General features: G+C 45.4%; 1 protein-coding gene across 2 annotated transcripts in view; it reads right to left on the reverse strand.

The window, feature by feature from the left end:
* The window catches only part of LOC139280937 (dynein axonemal assembly factor 5-like), a 111,692-nt gene extending 94,704 nt beyond the window's left edge, over positions 1-16,988 (reverse strand). Inside the window, exon 1 of one of the 2 annotated variants that reach the window (XM_070900750.1) lies at positions 16,407-16,987. In XM_070900750.1, the coding sequence (XP_070756851.1) occupies positions 16,407-16,953 (547 nt within the window). In that variant the 5' untranslated portion in view covers positions 16,954-16,987. Of the gene's footprint in view, positions 1-16,406 lie in introns of both variants that reach the window. The other variant, XM_070900751.1, reaches the window with a different exon arrangement.
* Between the last annotated feature and the right edge of the window lie 4,247 nt (positions 16,989-21,235).

Consider the following 21,235-nt stretch of genomic DNA (forward strand, 5'->3'; position numbering starts at 1 on the left):
TCGCTTGCTGTACCTGCATACTACCCGTTTGTGTTTCATGCACCAGGACCCTCAGGTCCCACTGTACTGCAGCACTTTGCAATTTTTCTCCATTTAAATAATAACTTGCTCTTCGATTTTTTTCTGCCAAAGTGCATGACCTCACACGTTCCACCATTATACTCCATCTGCCAAATTTTTGCCCACTCACTTAGCCTGTCTATCTCCTTCTGCAGGTTTTTTATGTCCTCCCATTGCTTTTCCTCCCATCTTTGTATCGTCAGCAAACTTGGCTACGTTACACTCGGTCCCTTCTTCCAAGTCGTTAATATAGATTGTAAATAGTTGGGGTCCCAGCACTGATCCCTGCGGCACCTCACTAGTTACTGATTGCCAACCTGAGAATGAACCATTTATCCTGACCTCTGTTTTCTTAGTTAGCCAATCCTCTAGCCATGCTAATATATTACCCCCAACCCCGTGATCTTTTATCTTGTGCAGTAACCTTTTATGTGGCACCTTGTCAAATGCATTCTGGAAGTCCAAATACACCACATCCACTAGTTCCCCTTTATCCACCCTGTTCGTTACATCCTCAAAGAATTCCAGCAAATTTGTCAAACATGGCTTCCCCTTCATAAATCCATCCTGACTCTGCCTGAGTGAATTATGCTTTTCCAAATGTCCTGCGACTGTTATTTAATAATGGACTTCAACATTTTCCAACCACAGATGTTAGGCTAATTGGACAATAGTTTCCTGCTTTTTGTCTGCCTCCTTTTTTTAAAAATAGGGGCGTTACATTTGCAGTTTTTCAATCTGCTGGGACCTCCCCAGAATCTAGAGAATTTTGGTAAATTACACCCAATGCATCCACTATCCCTGCCGCTACTTCTCTTAAGACCCTAGGATGCAAGCCATCAGGTCCAGGAGATTTATCTGCCTTTAGTCCCATTATCTTACTGAGTACCACCTCCTTAGTGATTGTGATTGTGTTAAGTTCCTCCCCGCCCCTCGCATATAGCCCCTAGACTATCCACTGTTGGGATATGTTGTGTGTCCTCTACCGTAAATACTGATACAAAATATTTGTTCAGAGTTTCACAGAAACATAGAAAATAGGTGCAGGAGTCGGCCATTCGGCCCTTCGAGCCTGCACCGCCATTCAATAAGATCATGGCTCATCATTCCCTCAGTACCCCTTTCCTGCTTTCTCTCCATACTCCTTGATCCCCTTAGCAGTAAGGGCCATATCTAATTCCCTCTTGAATATATCCAATGAACTGACATCAACAACTCTCTGCGGCAGGGAATTCCACAGGTTAACAACTCTCTGAGTGAAGAAGTTTCTCCTCATCTCAGTCCTAAATGGCCTAACCCTTATCCTAAGACTATGTCCCCTGGTTCTGGACTTCTCCAACATCGGGAACATTCTTCCCGCATCTAGCCTGTCCAATCCTGTCAGAATCTTATACGTTTCTACGAGATCCCCTCTCATCCTTCTAAACTCCAGTGAATAAAGGCCCAGTTGATCCAGTCTCTCCTCATATGACAGTCCAGCCATCCCTGGAATCAGTCTGGTGAACCTTCGCTGCACTCCCTCAATAGCAAGAACGTCCTTGCTCAGATTAGGAGACCAAAACTGAACACAATATTCCAGGTGAGGCCTCACCAAGGCCCTGTACAACTCCAGTAAGACCTCCCTGCTCCTATACTCAAATCCCCGAGCTATGAAGGCCAACATACCATTTGCCTTCTTCACCGCCTGCTGTACCTGCATGCCCACTTTCAGTGATTGATGAACCATGACACCCAGGTCTCGTTGCACTTCCCCTTTTCCTAATCTGCCACCATCCAGATAATATTCTGCCTTTGTGTTTTTGCCCCCAAAATGGATAATCTCACATTTATCCACATTATACTGCATCTACCATGTATTTGCCCACTCACCTAACCTGTCCAAGTCACCCTGCAGCCTCTTAGCGTCCCCCTCACAGCTCACACCGCCACCCAGTTTAGTGTCATCCGCAAACTTGGAGATACTACACTCAATTCCTTCATCTAAATCATTAATATATATTGTAAAGAGCTGGGGTCCCAGCACTGAGCCCTGCGGCACTCCACTAGTCACTGCCTGCCATTCTGAAAAGGACCCGTTTATCCCGACTCTCTGCTTCCTGTCTGCCAACCAGTTCTCTATCCACGTCAGTACATTACCCCCAATACCATGCGCTTTGATTTTGCACACCAATCTCTCGTGCGGGATCTTGTCAAAAGCCTTTTGAAAGTCCAAATACACCACATCCACTGGTTCTCCCTTGTCCACTCTGCTAGTTACATCCTCAAAAAATTCCAGAAGACTCGTCAAGCATGATTTCCCTTTCATAAATCCATGCTGACTTGATCCGATCCTGTCACTGCTTTCCAAATGCGCTGCTATTTCATCCTTAATGATTGATTCCTACTGATGTCAGGCTAACCGGTCTATAATTACACGTTTTCTCTCTCCCTCCTTTTTTTAAAAAAGTGGTGTTACATTAGCTACCCTCCAGTCCATAGGAACTGATCCAGAGTTGATAAGACTGTTGGAAAATTATCACCAATGCATCCACTATTTCTGGAGCCACTTCCTTAAGTACTCTGGGATGTAGACTATCAGGCCCCGGGGATTTATCGGCCTTCAATCCCATCAATTTCCCTAACACAATTTTCCGCCTAATAAGGATATCCTTCAGTTCCTCCTTCTCACTAGACCCACTGTACCCGAGTATATCCGGAAGGTTATTTGTGCCTTCCTTTGTGACGACAGAACCAAAGTATTTGTTCAATTGGTCTGCCATTTCCTTGTTCCCCATTACAAATTCACCTGAATCCGACTGCAAGGGACCTACGTTTGTCTTCACTAATCTTTTTCTCTTCACATAGTTATAGAAGCTTTTGCAATCAGTTTTTATGTTCCCTGCAAGCTTCCTCTCGTACTCTATTTTCCCCCTCTTAATTAAACCCTTAGTCTTCCTCTGTTGAATTCTAAATTTCTCCCAGTCCTCAAGTTTGTTGCTTTTTCTAGACAAATTATATGCCTCTTCCTTGGCTTTAACATTATCCTTGCTATCCATGGTTGAGTCACCTTCCCCGTTTTATTTTTACTCCAGACAGGGATGTACAATTGCTGAAGTTCATCCATGTGATCTTTAAATGTTTGTCATTGCTTATCCACCATCAACCCTTTAAGTATCCTTTGCCAGTCTATTCTAGCCAATTCACGCCTCATACCGTCGAAGTTACCTTTCCTTAAGTTCAGGACCCTAGTTCCCGAATTAATTGTGTCACTCTCAATCTTAATAAAGAATTCTACCATATTATGGTCACTCGTCTCCAAGGGGCCTCACACAACAAGATTGCTAATTAGTCCCTTCTCATTACACATCACCCAGTCTAGGATGGCCAGCTCCCTGGTTGGTTCCTCGACATATTGGTTTAGAAAACCATCCCTAATACACTCCAGGAAATCCTCCTCCACCGCATTTCTACCAGTTTGGTTAGCCCAATCAATATGTACATTAAAGTCGCCCATGATAACTGCTGTATCTTTATTGCACACATCCCTTATTTCTTTTTTGATGCTGTCCCCAACTTCATTACTACTGTTTGGTGGCCTGTATACAACTCCCACTAGCGTTTTCTGCCCCTTGGTATTCCGCAGCTCCACCCATACAGACACATCCAGGCTAATGTCCCTCCTTACTATTGCATGAATTTCCTCTTTAACCAGCAACGCCACCCCACCTCCTTTTCCTTTCTGTCTATCCTTCCTAAATGCTGAATGTTCCCTTCTTAATGTTCCCCATCACTAATTCCCCGGTCTCGTCCTCTAAGGGACCAACATTTACTTTTGGCACTCTTTTCCTTTTGAGATACCTGTAGAAACTCTTGCTATCTGTTTTTATATTTCGTGCTAGCTTACTTTCATAGTCTATCTTCCCGCTCTTAATCATTTTTTTTAGTAATTCTTTCCTGACTTTTGAAAGCTTCCCAATCTTCTATCCTCCCATTAGTTTTGGCCATTTTGTATGCCCTTGTTTTTAATTGGATACCGTCCTTTATTTCTTTAGTTAGCCATGGATGGCTATCTTTTCTTTTACACCCTTTCCTCCTCACTGGAATATATTTTTCTTGAGAGTTATGAAATATCTCCTTAAATGTACACCACTGTTCATCAACCATCCTACACTTTAATCTATTTTCCCAGTCCACTTTATCCAACTCTGCCCTCAAAACTGTGTAGTCTCCTTTATTTAAGCTTAGTACACTGGTTTGAGATCCAATTTTCTCGCCCTCCATCTGACTTTGAAATTCAACCATGCTATGGTCACTCATTCCAAGGGGATCCTTTACTAGGAGATTGTTTATTAATCCTGTCTCATTACAAAGGACCAGATCTAAGATAGCCTGCCCCCTGGTTGGTTCCATTACAGACAGCTGAAGGAACCCGTCCCTTATGCTCTCTATGAACTCTTCCTCAATGCTACCCTGACCAATTTGATTTGATCAATCAATATGGCGGTTAAAATCACCCATGATTATTGCTGTCCCTTTTTACAAGCCCCCACTATTTCTTGGTTTATACTCCGACCAACAGAGTTGCTACCCCCACCAGTGACTTTTTCCCCTGATTCCTTATCTCCAACCAAACTGTTTCAACATCCTGATCATTTGAGCCAATAAAGTTTCTTACTATTGCAGTGATTCCATCCTTTATGAACAGAGCTACCCCACTTCCTTTTCCTTTCTGTCTGTCCTTCCGAATTGTCAAGTACCCCTGAATATTTAGTTCCCAGTCTTGGTCACCTTGCAACCACATCTCTGTTATGGCTACCAGATCATACCCATTTGTAACTATTTGTGCCGACAGCTCATCTAATTTGTTACGAATGCTGCGTACATTCAGAAAAAGAGCTTTTAAATGTGTTCTTTTAAATGTGTTTTCTTACCATTTTCTCCTGCTATAGCCCCAGTTTCTGATACACGCTTATGTTTATAGATTCTGTCCCTTCCTGTCACGCTCTGGTTTTCATTTCCCCCAATGCTACTGTTATGTCTTCAGATGCTCTAATAATGACTCCACGAGACAATGTGTTGTGCTTGAAGTGTAGTGACCTTAGTCCATTTAATGTAACCTTAGAGTGAGGATCACACATGGTGGCCTGCCTTTTATACTAGGCCTGGCACACCTATACAGGTAACCTACAGGTCTCCCACTGCAGTGCCCTCTGGTAATAGTACAAGCAGTGGCCATGTAGGATACATGACAGCTACCCTGTTCAATTGCCTTCAGCTTGTTCTTTGAGCTTTTAGATTTCTGCTCACCTGAACCTTCCCCCCACTAATTAGTTTAAAGCTCTCTCTGCAGCGCCAGTTATTTGGTTCGACAGGACCCTAGCCCCAGCACGTTCCAAGTGGAGTCCAACCCGATGGAACAGCTTCCTCTCAGCCCAGTACTGGTGCCAGTGCCCCAGGAACCAAAACCCATTTCTCCCACACCAGTCTTTGAGCCACGAGTTTAGCTCTCTGATCTCATGTAAATTTGCTCGTAGCTCAGGTAGTAATCCAGAGATTATTACCTTTGTGGTTCTGCTTTTCAATTTGGCCCCTAGTTGCTCATAATCCCTTAGAACCTTCTTGTCTGTCCTATCTATGTCGTTGGTACCCACGTGGACCACGACAACTGGATCTACCCTCTCCCACTCCAAGTTCCTCTCCAGCCCTGAGGAGATATCCTTAACCCTGGCACCGAGGCAACACAGCCTTCGGGACTCACGCTCTCGGCTGCAGAGAACTGTGTCTATCCTCCTAATGATACTGTCCCCTAATACTACAATGTTTCTTTTTACTCCCCCCGCTTGAATGGCCTCCTGTACCACGGTGCTGTGGTCAGTTTGTTCATCCTCCCTGCAGTCCCCCCTGCTCTCGTCCACACAGGGAGTAAGAGCATCAAGCCTGTTGGACAAGAGCAAGGGCCGAGCTCCTCCATCACTACCTCCTGGATCCCCATAGCTTCCTCACTCGTAGTCACACCCTCCTGTCCTTGACCGCTCGTCAAATCTGAGTTAGTTAACCGAAGGAGTGTGACTACCCCCTGGAACACAGTGTCCAGGTAATGCTCCCCCTCCCTGATGTGTCGCAGTGTCTGCAGCTCAGACTCCAGCTCATCAATGCGGAGCCAAAGTTTCTCGAGCTGCAGACACTTACCGCAGACGTGGCCACATGGACCTCAATGGGATCCACCAGCTCCCACATGTTGCAGCACTGACATCACCTGTCCTGTATTTAATGTTTTATTTTTAGTCCCACTAATGCCACAGAATTCTAACTCTTAGTAAAATACACATTACTGCTATTTAGAAAACAGTTGATTGATTAAGCAAGAAAAGCAAGAAAGGAGAGAGAACTCACCAACCAATCACTTCCCTACTTTCCTGTGACGTCTAATGTAGTCGCTCAGTTCCACTTCGTCGCAGTTGGCGGGGATCGGCAGCAGGATGTGACATTAGAAAGGAGAAATGAGAGAGGCACAGAGTACGAAAGTAAAAAATAGTAAGGTATTAGGTGAGATCCAGCTAAGAGAGAATACAGGATGGTCTAAGATGGGTTTACAGTGTATGTATGTGAACACACACTCGCCGCACCTCCGCTCCAAACATTCGCCAAACCTCCGTCACGATCACCCATCAAATCTCAGCCACGATCCTTCATCGCTCCTCCACCCTGATCACTCGTCGCAAGTCCGCCACGACCTGGTTAACCCTTGCCACTGGATAAAGGCCTAGCTCTGTCAAGCCCATGTCTTCCACCCCCTCAATTGGAGTTCAGGACTGGAACATCGGGTCCTTCATTGAAACATCTGTGAACTCATGTGGAAGCAAGTTATCCTCGTTCGAGGGACCGCCTATAATGATGTGAACACACAGAGCATAGTAAACAAGGTAAGTGAGCTGCAGGTACAAATAGCCACATGAGAATATCATGCTGTGGCAATAACGGATACCTGGCTCAAAGGGTAGGATTGGGTATTAAATATTCCTGGTTATAAAGGTGTTCAGGAAAGATAGGGAATGAAAGATAGGAGGTGGTGTGGCAGTATTGGTTAAGGAGAATGTTACAGTGCTGGAGAAAGAGGATGTCCTGGACAGAATCTATATAGCTAGAGTTAAGAAATAATAGAGATGCCATTCCAGTACTGGGTGTATTCTATAGACCATCAAATAGTGGGAAAGATATGGAGGAGCAAATTTCCAGAGAAATTACAGAGAGGTGAAAGAACTATAGGGCTGTAATAATGGAGGACTTCAACTATCCCAATATAGACTGAGATTGTAATAATGTAAAGGGCAGAGAATGGGAAGAATTTCTCAAGTGTGTTCAGGTGAACTTTTTTGATCAGTAAGTTTCCGGCCGACGAGGGAGGAGGCATTGCTGGATCTGGTTCTGGGGGATGAGATGGGTCAATTGGAGCAAGTGTCAGTAGGGGAACATTTAGGAAACAGTAATCCCAGATTATATTAGCTATGGAAAAGGACTGGCAGCAATTTAGAGTAAAAGTGTTGAACTGGGGGAAGGATTGTGAACAGATCTGGCCCGGGTAAATTGGAATCAAAGAAGGCAGGCAAAACTGTTGTGGAACAATGGGCTGCCTTTAAAGAGGAAATAGTTTTGGTACAGTCGAGGTACATTCCCGCGAGGGGGAAAGGTAGGGCAACTAAAGCCAGAGCTCGCTGGATGACGAAACAGATAGAGAATATGATGAAGCATAAAGAGAGCGTGTGTGACAGATATCAGGTTGCAAATAAATCTGAGAATCAGGCTATATAATATATATAGAAAGGTCAGAGGGGAAGTGAAAATGATAATAAGGGAGGGAAAGTGAGGGTGAGAATAGAATGGCAGCCAACGTAAAAGGGAATCCAGGAGTCTTCTACAGGCATATAAATAGTAAACGCGTAGTAAGGGGGGGGACCAATTAGGGACCAAAAAGGAGACCTAAGGATGGAGGCAGATGCTATGGCTGAGGTACTAAATGAGTACTTTGCAGCTGATTTCACCAAGGAAGAAGATGCTGCCATGGTCATAGTGACGGAGGAGGTAGTTGAGACACTAGATAGGATAAAAACGGGGAGGTAGCAGGCCGGCCTGTACGGAAGGCCATCTGGCCTGGGAAAGGGACAGTTGGCAAAGATGCATTGGGAGGCTGAAGGGGGGTGCGGGGGAAGAGGCTGGGCTGGGCAGAAATGCGGCAAAGTTTCGGGAGGCTCAAATACAAAACAGAAGATCCGCTGGATCCGATAAACAATAAGCTGCAATGTTGCTTTTTGAATCTGTCCAAAGGGGATTGGACAGCAATTGTTGTTGAGCTTATTGATTTTCCGAACTTCTCCACGAACAGCAGCCCGATTCGACTGCGCTTGCACGGTCAGTCGAAACTGTACCTCTCTCACTCACCCACTGACCCGATTCTACTGCACATGCGCAGTAGGATCGGGATTGCCGTGATAGTGCCGGAACGCTGGACATGCAGTTTCCAGTGCAGGACGCAGGCTCCGCCCACAGACCCAGTCGCCACACCAGCAGCTAGAAGACCCGGGACATTGGCCAAAATCGGGGGTGGGGGTGGGGAGAGAGAAATCCGGGGGGGGGGGGGGGGAGGGAGAGAAATCGGGGGGGGGGGAGAGAAATCGGGGGGGGGGGGGGAGAGAAATCGGGGGGGGGGGGGAGGGAAATCGGGGGGGGGGAGAGAAATCGGGGGGGGGGGGGAGAGAAATCGGGGGGGGGAAGGGAGAGAAATCGGGGGGGGGAGGGAGAGAAATCGGGGGGGGAAGGGAGAGAAATCGGAAGGGGGGAGGGAGAGAAATCGGAAGGGGGGAGGGAGAGAAATCGGGGGGGGGGAAGGGAGAGAAATCGGGGGGGGGAGGGAGAGAAATCGGGGGGGGGGAGGGAGAGAAATCGGGGGGGGGGAAGGGAGAGAAATCGGGGGGGGGGAAGGGAGAGAAATCGGGGGGGGGGAAGGGAGAGAAATCGGGGGGGGGGGAAGAGAAATCGGGGGGGGGAGAAATCGGGGGGGAGGGAGAGAAATCGGGGGGGGAGGGAGAGAAATCGGGGGGGGGAGGGAGAGAAATCGGGGGGGGGAGGGAGAGAAATCGGGGAGGGGAGGGAGAGAAATCGGGGGGTGCTGAAGACTGGCTTCTGTGATGGCAAGGCCCTCAGGAGGAGGCCGATATGGATCATCTACTCGGCACTTCTGGCTGAAGGTGGTTGCAAACACTTTAGCCTTGTCATTTGCACTTGTGTGCTGGGCTCCGCAATCGTTGAGGATGGGGATATTCATGGAGCCTCCTCCTCCTGTTAGTTGCTTAATTGCCCACCAACATTACATCCTCAAAGAACTCCAGCAAATTTGTCAAACATGATTTCCCTTTCATAAAACCATATTGGCTGCTTGATTGAATTATGCTTTTCCAAATGTCCTGCTACTACTTCCTTAATAATGGACTCCAGCATTTTCCCAACGATAGATGTTAGGCTAACTGGTCTATAGTTTCCTGCTTTTTGTCTGCCTCCTTTTTTAAATAGGGGCATTACATTTGCGGTTTTCCAATCTGCTGGGACCACCCCAGAATCCAGGGAATTTTGGTCGATTAAAATCAATGCATCCACTATCTCTGCAGCCACTTCTCTTAAGGCCCTGGGATGTAAGGCATCAGGTCCAGGGGACTTGTCTGCCTTTAGTCCCATTATTTTACCTAGTACTGCTTCATTAGTGATAGTGATTGTATTAAGTTCCTCCCTACCTATAGCCCCTTGATTATCCACTATTGGGATGTTTTTAGTGTCTTCTAACGGAAGACTAATACAAAATATTTGTTCAACGGCTCTGCCATTTTCCTGTTCTCCAATATTAATTCCCCAGTCTCATCCTCACGGGGACCAACATTTACTTTAGCCACTCTTTTCCTTATATACCTGTAGAAACTCTTACTGTCAGTTTTTATATTTTGTGCTAGTTTACTTTCATAATGTATCTGCCCTCTCAATCATTTTTTTAGTCGTTCGCTGCTGGCTTTTAAAAATTTCCCAATCCACTGGCCTCCCACTAGTCTTAGCCACATTGTATGCCCTTGTTTTCAATGATACCCTCCCTTATTTCCTTAGTTAGCCACGGATGGTTATTCCTTCTCTTGCATTCTTTCCTTCTCATAGGGATATATTTTTGTTCCGAGTTATGAAATATCTCCTTAAATGTCTGCCACTGCTCATCAACCGTCCTATTCTTTAGTCTCTTTTCCCAGTCTACTTTAGCCAACTCTGTCCTCATACCTTTGTAGTCTCCTTTATTTAAGCTTAGGATCCTGGTTTGAGAACCAACTTTCTCACCCTCCAACTGAATTTGAAATTCAACCATATTATGGTCACTCATTCCTAGAGGATCTTTTACTGCGAGATCATTTATTAGTCCTGCCTCATTACACAGTACTAGATGTAAGATAGCCTGCTCCCTGGTTGGTTCTGCAAAGTACTGTGCAAGGAAACTATCCCGGATACACTCTATGAACTCCTCCTCAAGGCTACCCTGGCCAATTTGCTTACGGTACATATGATCGAGATAATCCGACAATGAACCACGAGACAATGTATGGTTTTTATGTTATCGATTGTCTAACAACAACCGACACACACTATCGGTGTGTGGCGAGGGTGGCAACTGTTAACACATTTGACATAGCCAGTACAGACCAAGAAGTTCAAGACTTAGCCCAAGGTTTGAGAACCCTTTTACTAAAGGGAAACGATCGGACTTCGCAGTTGTCAGAAGCAGAGGATGAGGTCGTCAGACAAATGCTGCAAGTCGAGGAAATCCGAGAGCCTCAGGCCCAAACTATCAATAAGATAAGTGTGTGATTAAATGCTCTAACCCAAAAAACACAAAGAACTTGTTTGGGCAATGTACGGCACAGGGTTACTAGGGAACGTCCGATACAATGTAAACCAGATGGAACAGGGAAAAATACCCGATTGGTAAGTAATGAGCAGATGTCCAAATGGACCAAGGACGGTATTACCCTCTGTAATGTTCGTAAGACAATACAAGTGTTCTTGTCCCCAAGTAATTGTTTTACCAGAGAATTAAAATTGATAGGTATGGCTTTAGCTCGTCCACAGATAGAGCATACGGATGCCGAACCTCTGTAGGCAGTACAGAACATTGGCAAAATACAAGGCCAATCCTGGGTTCAGTTCCATGATACGCCCCCTTGTGGTAAAACTCAGTGGCATATTTCAAGGGGTGCATACCGATGGTTGCACACAATATTTGGATGTGGTAGTGTGCGCACAGCCCATGGAAGGAGGGCAATCACTCAGATGTTAATTCACATTGGGGATCAGTCCCCTTAGTCATGGAAGGACTGAGGTGGCAGCCTGGGATGACTGATGGGACGTACTGCATACCCACCAAAGAAACTAAGTACGAATATGGTAGTGCTGAATGAGCGACCCCGCAACATAATTTCTGTTTTACGCCTAAAGCTGTGGTCAAACTAGGCCGTCGATACCTATTCCCACAAAGAGAGGAACATGTCGAGAACATCACTTTAAACAATCCGAGATGGGATGATGAAATGGAACAATATGAGATACCAAGTTGGCAAGACATTCCCCGTCTCAACGAACATTTGACGCAATTGAAAAAGGACACTGAGAAAAGCATACTGGAAGATTCCATATAGCATTCAAAGAACATTGAAGAAACCCTGAAGGACACTCAATGGTGAGAACATGTATGGAATTCGAGAATGAATGTTAATATCCATCCGTGGATTCGTATAGCCTCTCACATATTAGTGGTTATACAGTTAGGGCTAGCTGTCAGATGGGGAATTGGGTTATGCATGGCATTCAGAAAGAGGCAACAGAGAAGGAAAGCAAAAGCTGTAATTATGGAACAGCGAAAGTTGTTGGCCGAGTACCCTGAAATACTTTTGAGATGTAGGTCGTCCCGAGTCCCCCAAACTGCGTGCTGATCACCACAGAACGGAGCAGGGGACACAGGATGAAGTAGAATTAGGTTGGTAATCTTGGGCTGGGTAGCCAAGTACCAAAAGGGGCGTCTGAAGTGGGGATTTCGAGTTCTGCTATAATTAAAGGGTCGGAGCTAAAAATAGGCTTTTGTAGCGGTCAACTTTACAAGCTGTGTAACCTGAGGACAATTACAAATAGCCAAACTGTTGAACCACAGGAGGCCCAGAGGGGCAGTTAAACAGGGCAAGGAGTCAAAAGTGACACGTTGGAGAAACTCCATCTTGTTGGAGACACAGGCGAATGATTGCATGACGCAAAAGGGAATTAAGTCAATCAACAATTGTGCATGCGGGCTTTGGGTCAATTAAACAGCATAGGGGGGCCGTGCACGAGGCTGACATGCATCATTAAGTATATAAAAAGGTTGTTTGGAACTTTGTATCATTGGAGAAGCCTGGCTACAGACAACCAGCAGGCAGGCTCCCCAGCGGTGCAAAATGAAGTCTACTTGAATCTTCGAACCCAGACCTGGTGTTGAGTGTTTATTTTAAATACTCCATTACATATACATTCATCTTTCTTCCTGGACAGGAGAACCTATCAGACTGACTTGGAAATGTTTACTAGTATGGTGACGTAAAGATGTTAATGTACAAATTTCACTTCTAATGTTTTGCTCTCAAATATTCTCCACAATATTAATCCCTGCTCTTGAGTAAGGAAGTCTTACTATGATTGTACAGGGCTTTGGTGAAACCACATCTGGAGTACTATGCAGTTTTGGTCTCTTTATCTGAGGAAGGACATACTTGCCTTGGAGGCGGTGCAACAAAGGTTCACTAGACTGATCCCTGGGATGAGAGGGTTCTCCTATGAGGAGAGATTGAGTAGACTGGGCCTATACTCTGAAGTTTAGAAAAATGAGAGGTGATCTCACTGAAATGTACAAGATTCTGAGGGGGATTGACAGGATAAATGCTAAGTGGTTGTTTCCTCTGGTTGGAGAGTCTCGAACTAGAGGGCACAGTCTCAGGATAAGGGGTTGGCCATTTAAGGCTGAGCTGAGGAGGAATTTCTTCACTCAAAGGGTTGTGAATCTTTAGAATTCTCTATCCCAGAGGGCTGTGGATGCTCAATCGTGAGTATATTCAAGGCTAAGATAGATAGATTTTTGGATTCTAAGGGAGTCGGGGGATATGGGGATCGGTAAGGAAAGTGGAGTTGAGGACGATGATCAGCCATGATCTTATTGAATGGTGATGCAGGATCAAAGGGCCGTATGGCCTACTCCTGCTCCTAATTCTTATGTTCTTATGTGAAGTGTTTCAGCCTTTGCATGTTAAAATTGGGGATCAAAGTGAATGGCCAAAAACTGGTGTCAAATCAAACAGTTAATCCAAAAGCATTTGAGCCATAAAACAAAAGAGCAGCAGTTATATTTGGGGTATGTACTGCAGAATCATTGACATCACTGGCACAACAGTTTTTTTTTTAAAAAAGGGCCAATCTGGTCCCTTGTGAAAGAAAAAATGCTTGCATTTTTGGCTAACACCCAAGCTTGGACTCTCTGGCTAATGGCTTGTTTGGTTGGTTAATGCAGGCATACTGGCTGCTTTGCATAAACCAGGCTAAGAATGAGGAAATTCCTGACGTCAGAGGCCATTTTGGGGGCAGATGGAAGTTCTGTTTCAAACAAGTCCCCATAGAAGCTACCAACAAAGTCTGAGACCTGTTGGATCCACATCCCGATACTATTTCTGGCCTCTCCAAAGTACTTCCAGGGGACTTACCAGTGTGGCCAATAGCCCTTCAAATTAGTAAAATAATGTATTTATAACTTAACACAACACTTGTTACTGGCCTGGATTATGTGCTGACAAGCACTCGGGTTGCTGAGGAACTGACTTGCCTTTATTTGACTGTCACCTGGAGTACTGACCACATCTGGAGTACTGTGCACAGTTTTGGTCTCCTTATCTAAAGAAGGATATACTTGCCTTAAAAACAGTACAACGGAGGTTCACTAGGTTGATTCCTGGGATGAGAGGGCTGTCTCATGATGAGAGATTGTGTAGAATTGGCCGATATTTTCTGGAGTTTAGAAGAATGAGAGGTGATCTCATTGAAACATACATGTTTCTGAAGGAGATTGACAGGGTCGATGCTGAGAGGATCTTTCCCCTTGGAGGGGGAATCTAGAACTAGGGAGCATAGTTTCAGAATAAGGGGATGCCCATTTAAGACAGAGATGAGAAGGAATTTCTTCTCTCAGAGGGTCGTGAATCTTTGGAATTCTCTACCCCAGAGAGCTGTGGAGTCATTGAATATATTCAAGGCTGAGATACACAGATTCTTAAACTATCGGGGAGTCAAGGGCTATGGGGAACAGGCAGGAAAGTGGAGTTGAGGCCAAGATCAGATCAGCCATGACCTTATTGAGTGACCATATGGCCTACTCCTGCTCCTAATTCTTATGTTTTTATGACAACACAATACGAGTTTTCACGACAACACAATACGAGTTTTCACATGTACACTGGATACCCAGCTCTACATCTCTCGAATCATCCACCATCTCTATACTATCAGACTGCTTGTCCGATATCCAGCACTGGATGAGTAGAAATTTCATCCAACTAAATATCAGGAAGCCATTGTCTTCAGTTCACGCCACAAACTCCATTCCCATTCCACTCGTTCAATCTTTCTCCCTCGAAACTGTCTAAGGCTGACCAAGTCTGTTCGCAACCTTGGTGTCATATTTGATCATGAATTGAGCTTATCAGTTCTATCACCAAGACTGCCCGTTTCCACCACCTTAATATCGCCCGTCCTCAAACTATCTGCTGCTGAAACCCTCATCCATGCCTTTATCACCTCCAGACTTGACTATTCCAATGCACTCCTGGCCAGCTTTCTTAGTTCTTCCCTTCATAAACTTGAAATTATCCAAAACTCTGCCTCCCGTGTGCTAACTCACACCAAGTCCCGCTCACCCATCTCCCCTATGCTCGCTGATCTATATTGGCTCTCAGTTATGCAATGCCTTGATTTTTAAATTCTCATCCTGGTTTTCAAATCCCTCCAGTGCCTCGCCCTTCCTTATCTCTGTAATCTCCTCCAGCCCGACAATCCTCCTAGACTTCTGCGTTCCACCTATTCTGAAATTTTGAACATCCCCGATTTTAATCACTGCACCATTGGCGGTCGTACCTTCAGCTGCCTGGATCCTAAGCTCTGGAATTCCCTCCCTAAACCTCTCCACTTCTCTTTCCTCCTTTAAGACTCTCCTTAAAACCTACCTCTTTGACCAAGGTGTTGGTCATCTGCCCTAACATCTCCTTATATGGCTTGGTGTCACATTTCTTTTGATAACGCTCCTGAGAGTGCCTGGGACATTTTATTATATTAAAGGCGCTATATAAATATAAGTTGTTGTTGTTGAAGGAGTAAAGGTGATGTGAATGGCAAGCAATGAGAAGGGGAAATAATGTTAGATCACCTGGTCAGTGATCAGGATCTTGGTAGCAAGAGATGGCAAGGCTAAAGGGGTGGCGAAATGAATGGGTGGGGAAAATGTGTGGAGAGTGAGACTGAGGTTTTTTTTATTCATTCGTGGGATGTGGGCGTCACTGCTAAGGCCAGCATTTATTCCCTATTCCTAATTGCTCGTGAGAAGGTGGTGGTGAGCCACCTTCTTGAACCGCTGCAGTCCATGTGGTGAATGTACTCCCACAATACGGAGGGAGTGCCAGGATTTTGAAGATGAAGGAATGGCAATATACTTGCAAGTCACGTGGAGATAGAAGTCAGAGGGGAGGAGAGTGGGTGATGATGTTTAGGTGTAAAAAGTCACCAAAGATGCGATGATGAGTTATGTGGCCAAGAGGTTAGACGGGGAATCAAGGGATATGGAGATCGGTGATTGGGCAGGGAAGTGGAGTTGAGGTCAATGATCAGCCACGATTTTATTGAATGGTTGGGCGGGCTCGAAGGGCCTACTCCTGCTCCTATTTCTTATGTTCAGTGAGGATGTCCTATTGATACCAGGCTTCAGGGAGCAACGTACAATGGTTTTAAATGAAAGGCGGGAAAGCTGGAATAGGGCAAGGTGGTTGAAAAAGAGAGCATGCCAGGGAAGTAAAGAGGAAATAGACCAAGGTGTGACTGGGGATATACCACGGCTGCCAATATAGTGGCATTGCCCAGATCCCAATTAATGTTGTGACTTGTGATGTGCAGGTTTTTTTTTAATTGTGAATTTTCATCAGCAGCAAAGCAGATGGGAGAACTCGGTGCATAATGCCACCATGTTGGGCCCCCGAGCTGGGTGAATGGGGGTGAAAGCCTGCACTTACCAGGGGTCCACTTGGCATACTTGGCCGCGCACTCGCAGCTCTTCTTCTTCACCTCCGGGAACGGGTCGACGATGGTCCGCTGCAGGATTCTGACCATGTCGTCCAGGTACGGGGCCAGCTTGTTGCCACACAGCTCGACCGTCAGCACCAGCAGCTCGAGCAGCGCCAGGCGCAGCTCCTCGGCCGGCTCGGACAGCTCGGCCAGGCCCAGGCGCTGCACGGCGGCGGGCACCAGGAGCGGCAGGGCCTCGTGGGGCCGGGGCGCGGCGCGCAGCAGCTCGGCCAGGGTGAGGGCGGCCAGCTCCCGGCAGCGCTCGGCCGGGTCGCTCAGGCCCCGGAGCAGGGGCGGCAGGAGAGCGGTCAGCAGCCGCTGCCTCACCCCGCCCGGCCGCCCCGAGCCCGGGCCCGGGCCCACGACCTCGGCGCGGATACACTCCAGGGCCCGCCGCCGAGAGCTCTTGCTCTCGCTCTCGCTGGCCAGGCAGCTGAGGTGGCGGCCCAGCGCCTGGCACACGGCAGCCGCCTGCTGCTCCTCGGCCTCCGCCATCAGCCCGTTGCCAGGGAACGGCCGGCCGTTGTCAAGGCTTCCGTTGGCGGCTTTTTCAACACAAGCAACTTTATTGACACCGAGGGGACAGTGGACGTGCTGCAGGAGCGAGTGTGGCAGGTAAGCAGGGCATGGTGAGGGCAGGGCCTCAGCACCGGGGCCAGGCCTCTGACACAGGGTGACAGCAAGGACCATGGCTGATCCGATCATGGGCGCAGTTCCACTTCCCTGCCCGCTCCCCATAACCCTTTACTCCCTTAGTGCTCAAAAATCTGTCTATCTCCCCCTTAAATATATTCAATGACCCAACCTCCACCGCTCTCTGGGGCAGAGAATTCCACAGATTTACAACCCTCTGAGAGAAAAAATCCCTCCTCATCTCAGTTTTAAATGGGCGGCCCCTTATTCTGAGACTATGCCCTCTAGTTCTAGATTCCCCACGAGGGAAAACATCCTCTCTGTATCTACCCTGTCAAGTCCCCTCAGAATCTTATATGTTTCGATAAGATCAACTCTCATTATTCTAAACTCCAATGAGTATAGGCTCAACCTGCTCAAACTTTCTTCATATGACAGCCCCCTCATCTCCGGAATCAACTTCGTGAACCTTCTCGGAACTGCCTCCAATGCAAGTATATCCTTCCGTAAATACGAGACCAAAACTGTACGCAGTACTCCAAGTGTGGCTTCACCAATACCCTGTACAGTTGGAGCAAGACATCCCTACTTTTATACTCCATTCCCCTTGCAATAAAGGCCAATATTCCATTTGTCTTCCTGATTACTTGCTGTACTTGCATACTAACTTTTTGCATTTCATATACAAGAACTCCCAGATCCCTCTGTACTATAGCATTTTGTATTCACTCCCCATTTAAATAAAAATTTGCTTTTTGTATTTCTCCTTCAAAGTGGATAACCTCACATTATAGTCCATCTGCCAAATTTTTGCCCACTCACTGAGCCGAACTATATCACTTTTGATTCTTTGCAAACTCCTCACAACATGCTTTCCCACCTATCTTTGTAACATCAGCAAATTTGGCTACATTACACTCGGTTCCTTCATCCAGGTCATTAATATAAATTGTAAATTGTTGAAGCTCCAGCACTGATCCCTGCAGCACCCCACAAGTTACAGTTAGCTAACCTGAAAATGACCCATTTATCCTGATTGATTTTGTTCATTAGCCAATCCTCTATCCACACTAATATATTATCCCCAACCACGTGAGGTCTTATCTTGTGCAGTAACCTTTTGTGTGGCACCTTATCGAATGCTTTCTGGAAATCCAAATATACAACATCAACTGGTTCTCCTTTATCCACTCTGCTCGTTACATCCTCAAAAAACTCCAGCAAATTTGTCAAACATGATTTCCCTTTCATAAAACCATGCTGACTTTGCTTGACTGCATTATGATTTTCTAAATATCCTGCCACTATTTCCTTAATAATGGACTCCAGCATTTTCCCAATGACAAATGTTAGGCTAACTGGTCTATAGTTGCCTGCTTTTTGTCTGCCTCCTTTTTTAAATAGGGGCGTTACATTTGCGGTTTTCCAGTCCGCTGGGACCTCTCCAGAATCCAGGGAATGTTGGTAGATTACAACCAATACATCCACTATCTCTGCAGCCACGTCTTTTAAGACCTTAGGATACAAGACATTTGGCGCAGGGGACTTGTCCACCTTTAATCCCATTAGTTTGCCGAGTACTTTATCTCTAGTGATAGTGATTGTTTTACGTTCTATCCCCCCTCAATAGTTCCTTGATTATCCATTATTGGGATGTTTTTAGTGTCCTCTACCGTGAAGACCGATACAAAATATTTGTTCAAAGTCTCTGCCAGTTCCCTGTTTTCCATTATTAATTCCCCAGTCTCTCAACCTCTAAGGGACCAATGTTTACTTTAGCTACTCTCTTCCTTTTTATATACCTGTAGAAACTCTTACTGTCTGTTTTTATATTTCTTGCTAGGGGGGAGAGGGAGGGAGGGAGGGGAAGAGGGAGGGATCGGAGTTCAAAGATTTTTTTTAAAAAGGTCTTGTTAAGTTGTGAGTATGAATAACATAATTATTGTTCTATATGTAAAACATTTGCTAAATAAACAATCCGATAAACGACAAGAGTTGCCAATCCGCCCGGATTTATCGGTAAACAACACGAATGAAAAATTTGCAGGCTCACCTGGTGTATCTGGAACAGGTTTTTTCCAAGCTCATAGGAACAGGAGGTGGCCATTCAGCCCCTGGAGTCTGTTCCACCATTCGATTAAACCTTTCCTGATCTGTATCCTAACTTCATCCACGCGCCTTGTCTCCATATCCCTTAATACCCTTGGTTAGCAAAACTTGTATCGATCTCACATTTAAAATGATTTATTGAGCTAGCATCTACTGCTTTTAGTGGGAGAGAGTTCTACATTTCTATCACCCTTTGCGTGAAGAAGTATTTCCTAACTTCTCTCCTCAACAGCCTGGCTCTGATTTTAAGGTTATGTCCCTCTTGTTCTAGACTCCCACACAAGCAGAAAAAGATTCTTTCTTTCTACCCTATTAATTCCTTTCAAAATCCTAAAACCCTCAATCAAGTTATCCCGTAACCTTCAATAGGCCAGTGAATAAAAGCCTAGTTTATGTAATCTCTCACCATAACATAACTCTTGGAGCCCTGGTAACAATCTGGTAAATCTGTGCTGCATCATTCCAAGGCCAATATCCTTTTTAAGGTGCGGTGCCCAGAACTGTACACACTACTCCCGATGTGATCTTTGTATAGCTGTAGCAAAACTTCCCTTTCTATTCCATCCCTCTAGATATAAAGGCTAGCGTTTCATTAGCCTTTTAGATTTTTTTGGTACCTGACCACTACATTTTAATTAATGTGTATACGGACCCTTGAATCTCTGTGGACCTGCACTTTTCTTAGCTTTTCACCATTTAAATAATACTCTGATCTATCCTTTTTTGGTCCAAAATGAATGATCTCGCACTTACCTGTGTTGAAATCCATCTACCACAGTTTAGCCCACTCACTTAATCCATCAATGTCTCTTTGTAATTTTATGTTCCGGTCTGCACTACTTGCTCTCCCATCAATCTTCGTGTCATCAGCAAACTTGGATATCTGGCTCACTATTGTGTTAATAAATAAAGTGAATAGTTGAGGCCCCAGCACAGATTCTTGTGGGACACCACTAGTCACTTCCTTCCAAGTCGAGTACATACCCATACTTGGTGCAACTGCTACCACAGGAGTCTGGCAATGCATGTTGGTCGCTCACACAATCAAGTGGTTTCAGAATTGCGGAGCATTGTGCGCATCCACCGCCACCATTGTGGTATCGCTATTTTTGGTGTCAAAAGTCATATGATCAAACCTCCAGGAATACATCCAACAAGAGTTGGCAATCCTATTTGTAACCTGCCATTGTTTCAGGAAAGTTACACAGAATTACATAGAATCTACAGCACAGAAACCGGCCATTTGGCCCAACTAGTCTATACTCTGCACGGGCCTCCTCTTGCGATAATTACCTCTTCTCCTCTGCCTCCATATCAATCTATTCCTTTTTCCATCATGTATGCATCAAGCCTCCCTTAAATGTGTCAATGCTATCTGCTTTAACCGCTGTTACAATGAAGGCTGAAAACTTAGAACAATAACTGACCGGAGTTACAGTCATTTTCTGAGATTGTCAAAGGGTAAAAGATATGTATTGAACATGCAACAAAAGGAGACCACAGTTGCATTGTTTTCATACCGCTCAGTAAAATTACACAGTTAAAAAAAGTTTAAAGTTACACAGAAACATTTTGCTAAGAGATTGGTCTGGAGCTGGGAGTCTCAGTAGGTGAGTTGATGGTTATTGCTCGCCAAGAATCAGAAGGAGGTAAAGTTGTTCCAGGTAAAGTGAGAATTGCAAATGTAAGAAGGATAGGAAGGGTCAGAGGATAACCTCACATACGAGGGAGCAGAAGGAATGCCAGGCATGCACAGCTGGCATTATTGCCATTACAGAAACATGTCTGAGAGCAGAAGATGGTCAAGAGTTTGACCTTCGAGGGTAAGCATATTTTACAAAGATAAACATAGCAAACTCGGCAGAAGAGTGACATTAAGAGATGATAGAACAGCTATAAAAATGGTAAAAGCAGCAGAGGAAGAGATGCTTGAAGCAATTTGGATAGAAGCTGGACAAAAAGGATCAAAATAACAACAACTGCTAGTAACTGGCAGCTTGGTTCAACAGTTCAGTAGTGAGATTGTTTACACAGG

Source organism: Pristiophorus japonicus, chromosome 15, assembly GCF_044704955.1.
Source record: "Pristiophorus japonicus isolate sPriJap1 chromosome 15, sPriJap1.hap1, whole genome shotgun sequence".
Taxonomy (NCBI): domain Eukaryota; kingdom Metazoa; phylum Chordata; class Chondrichthyes; family Pristiophoridae; genus Pristiophorus; species Pristiophorus japonicus.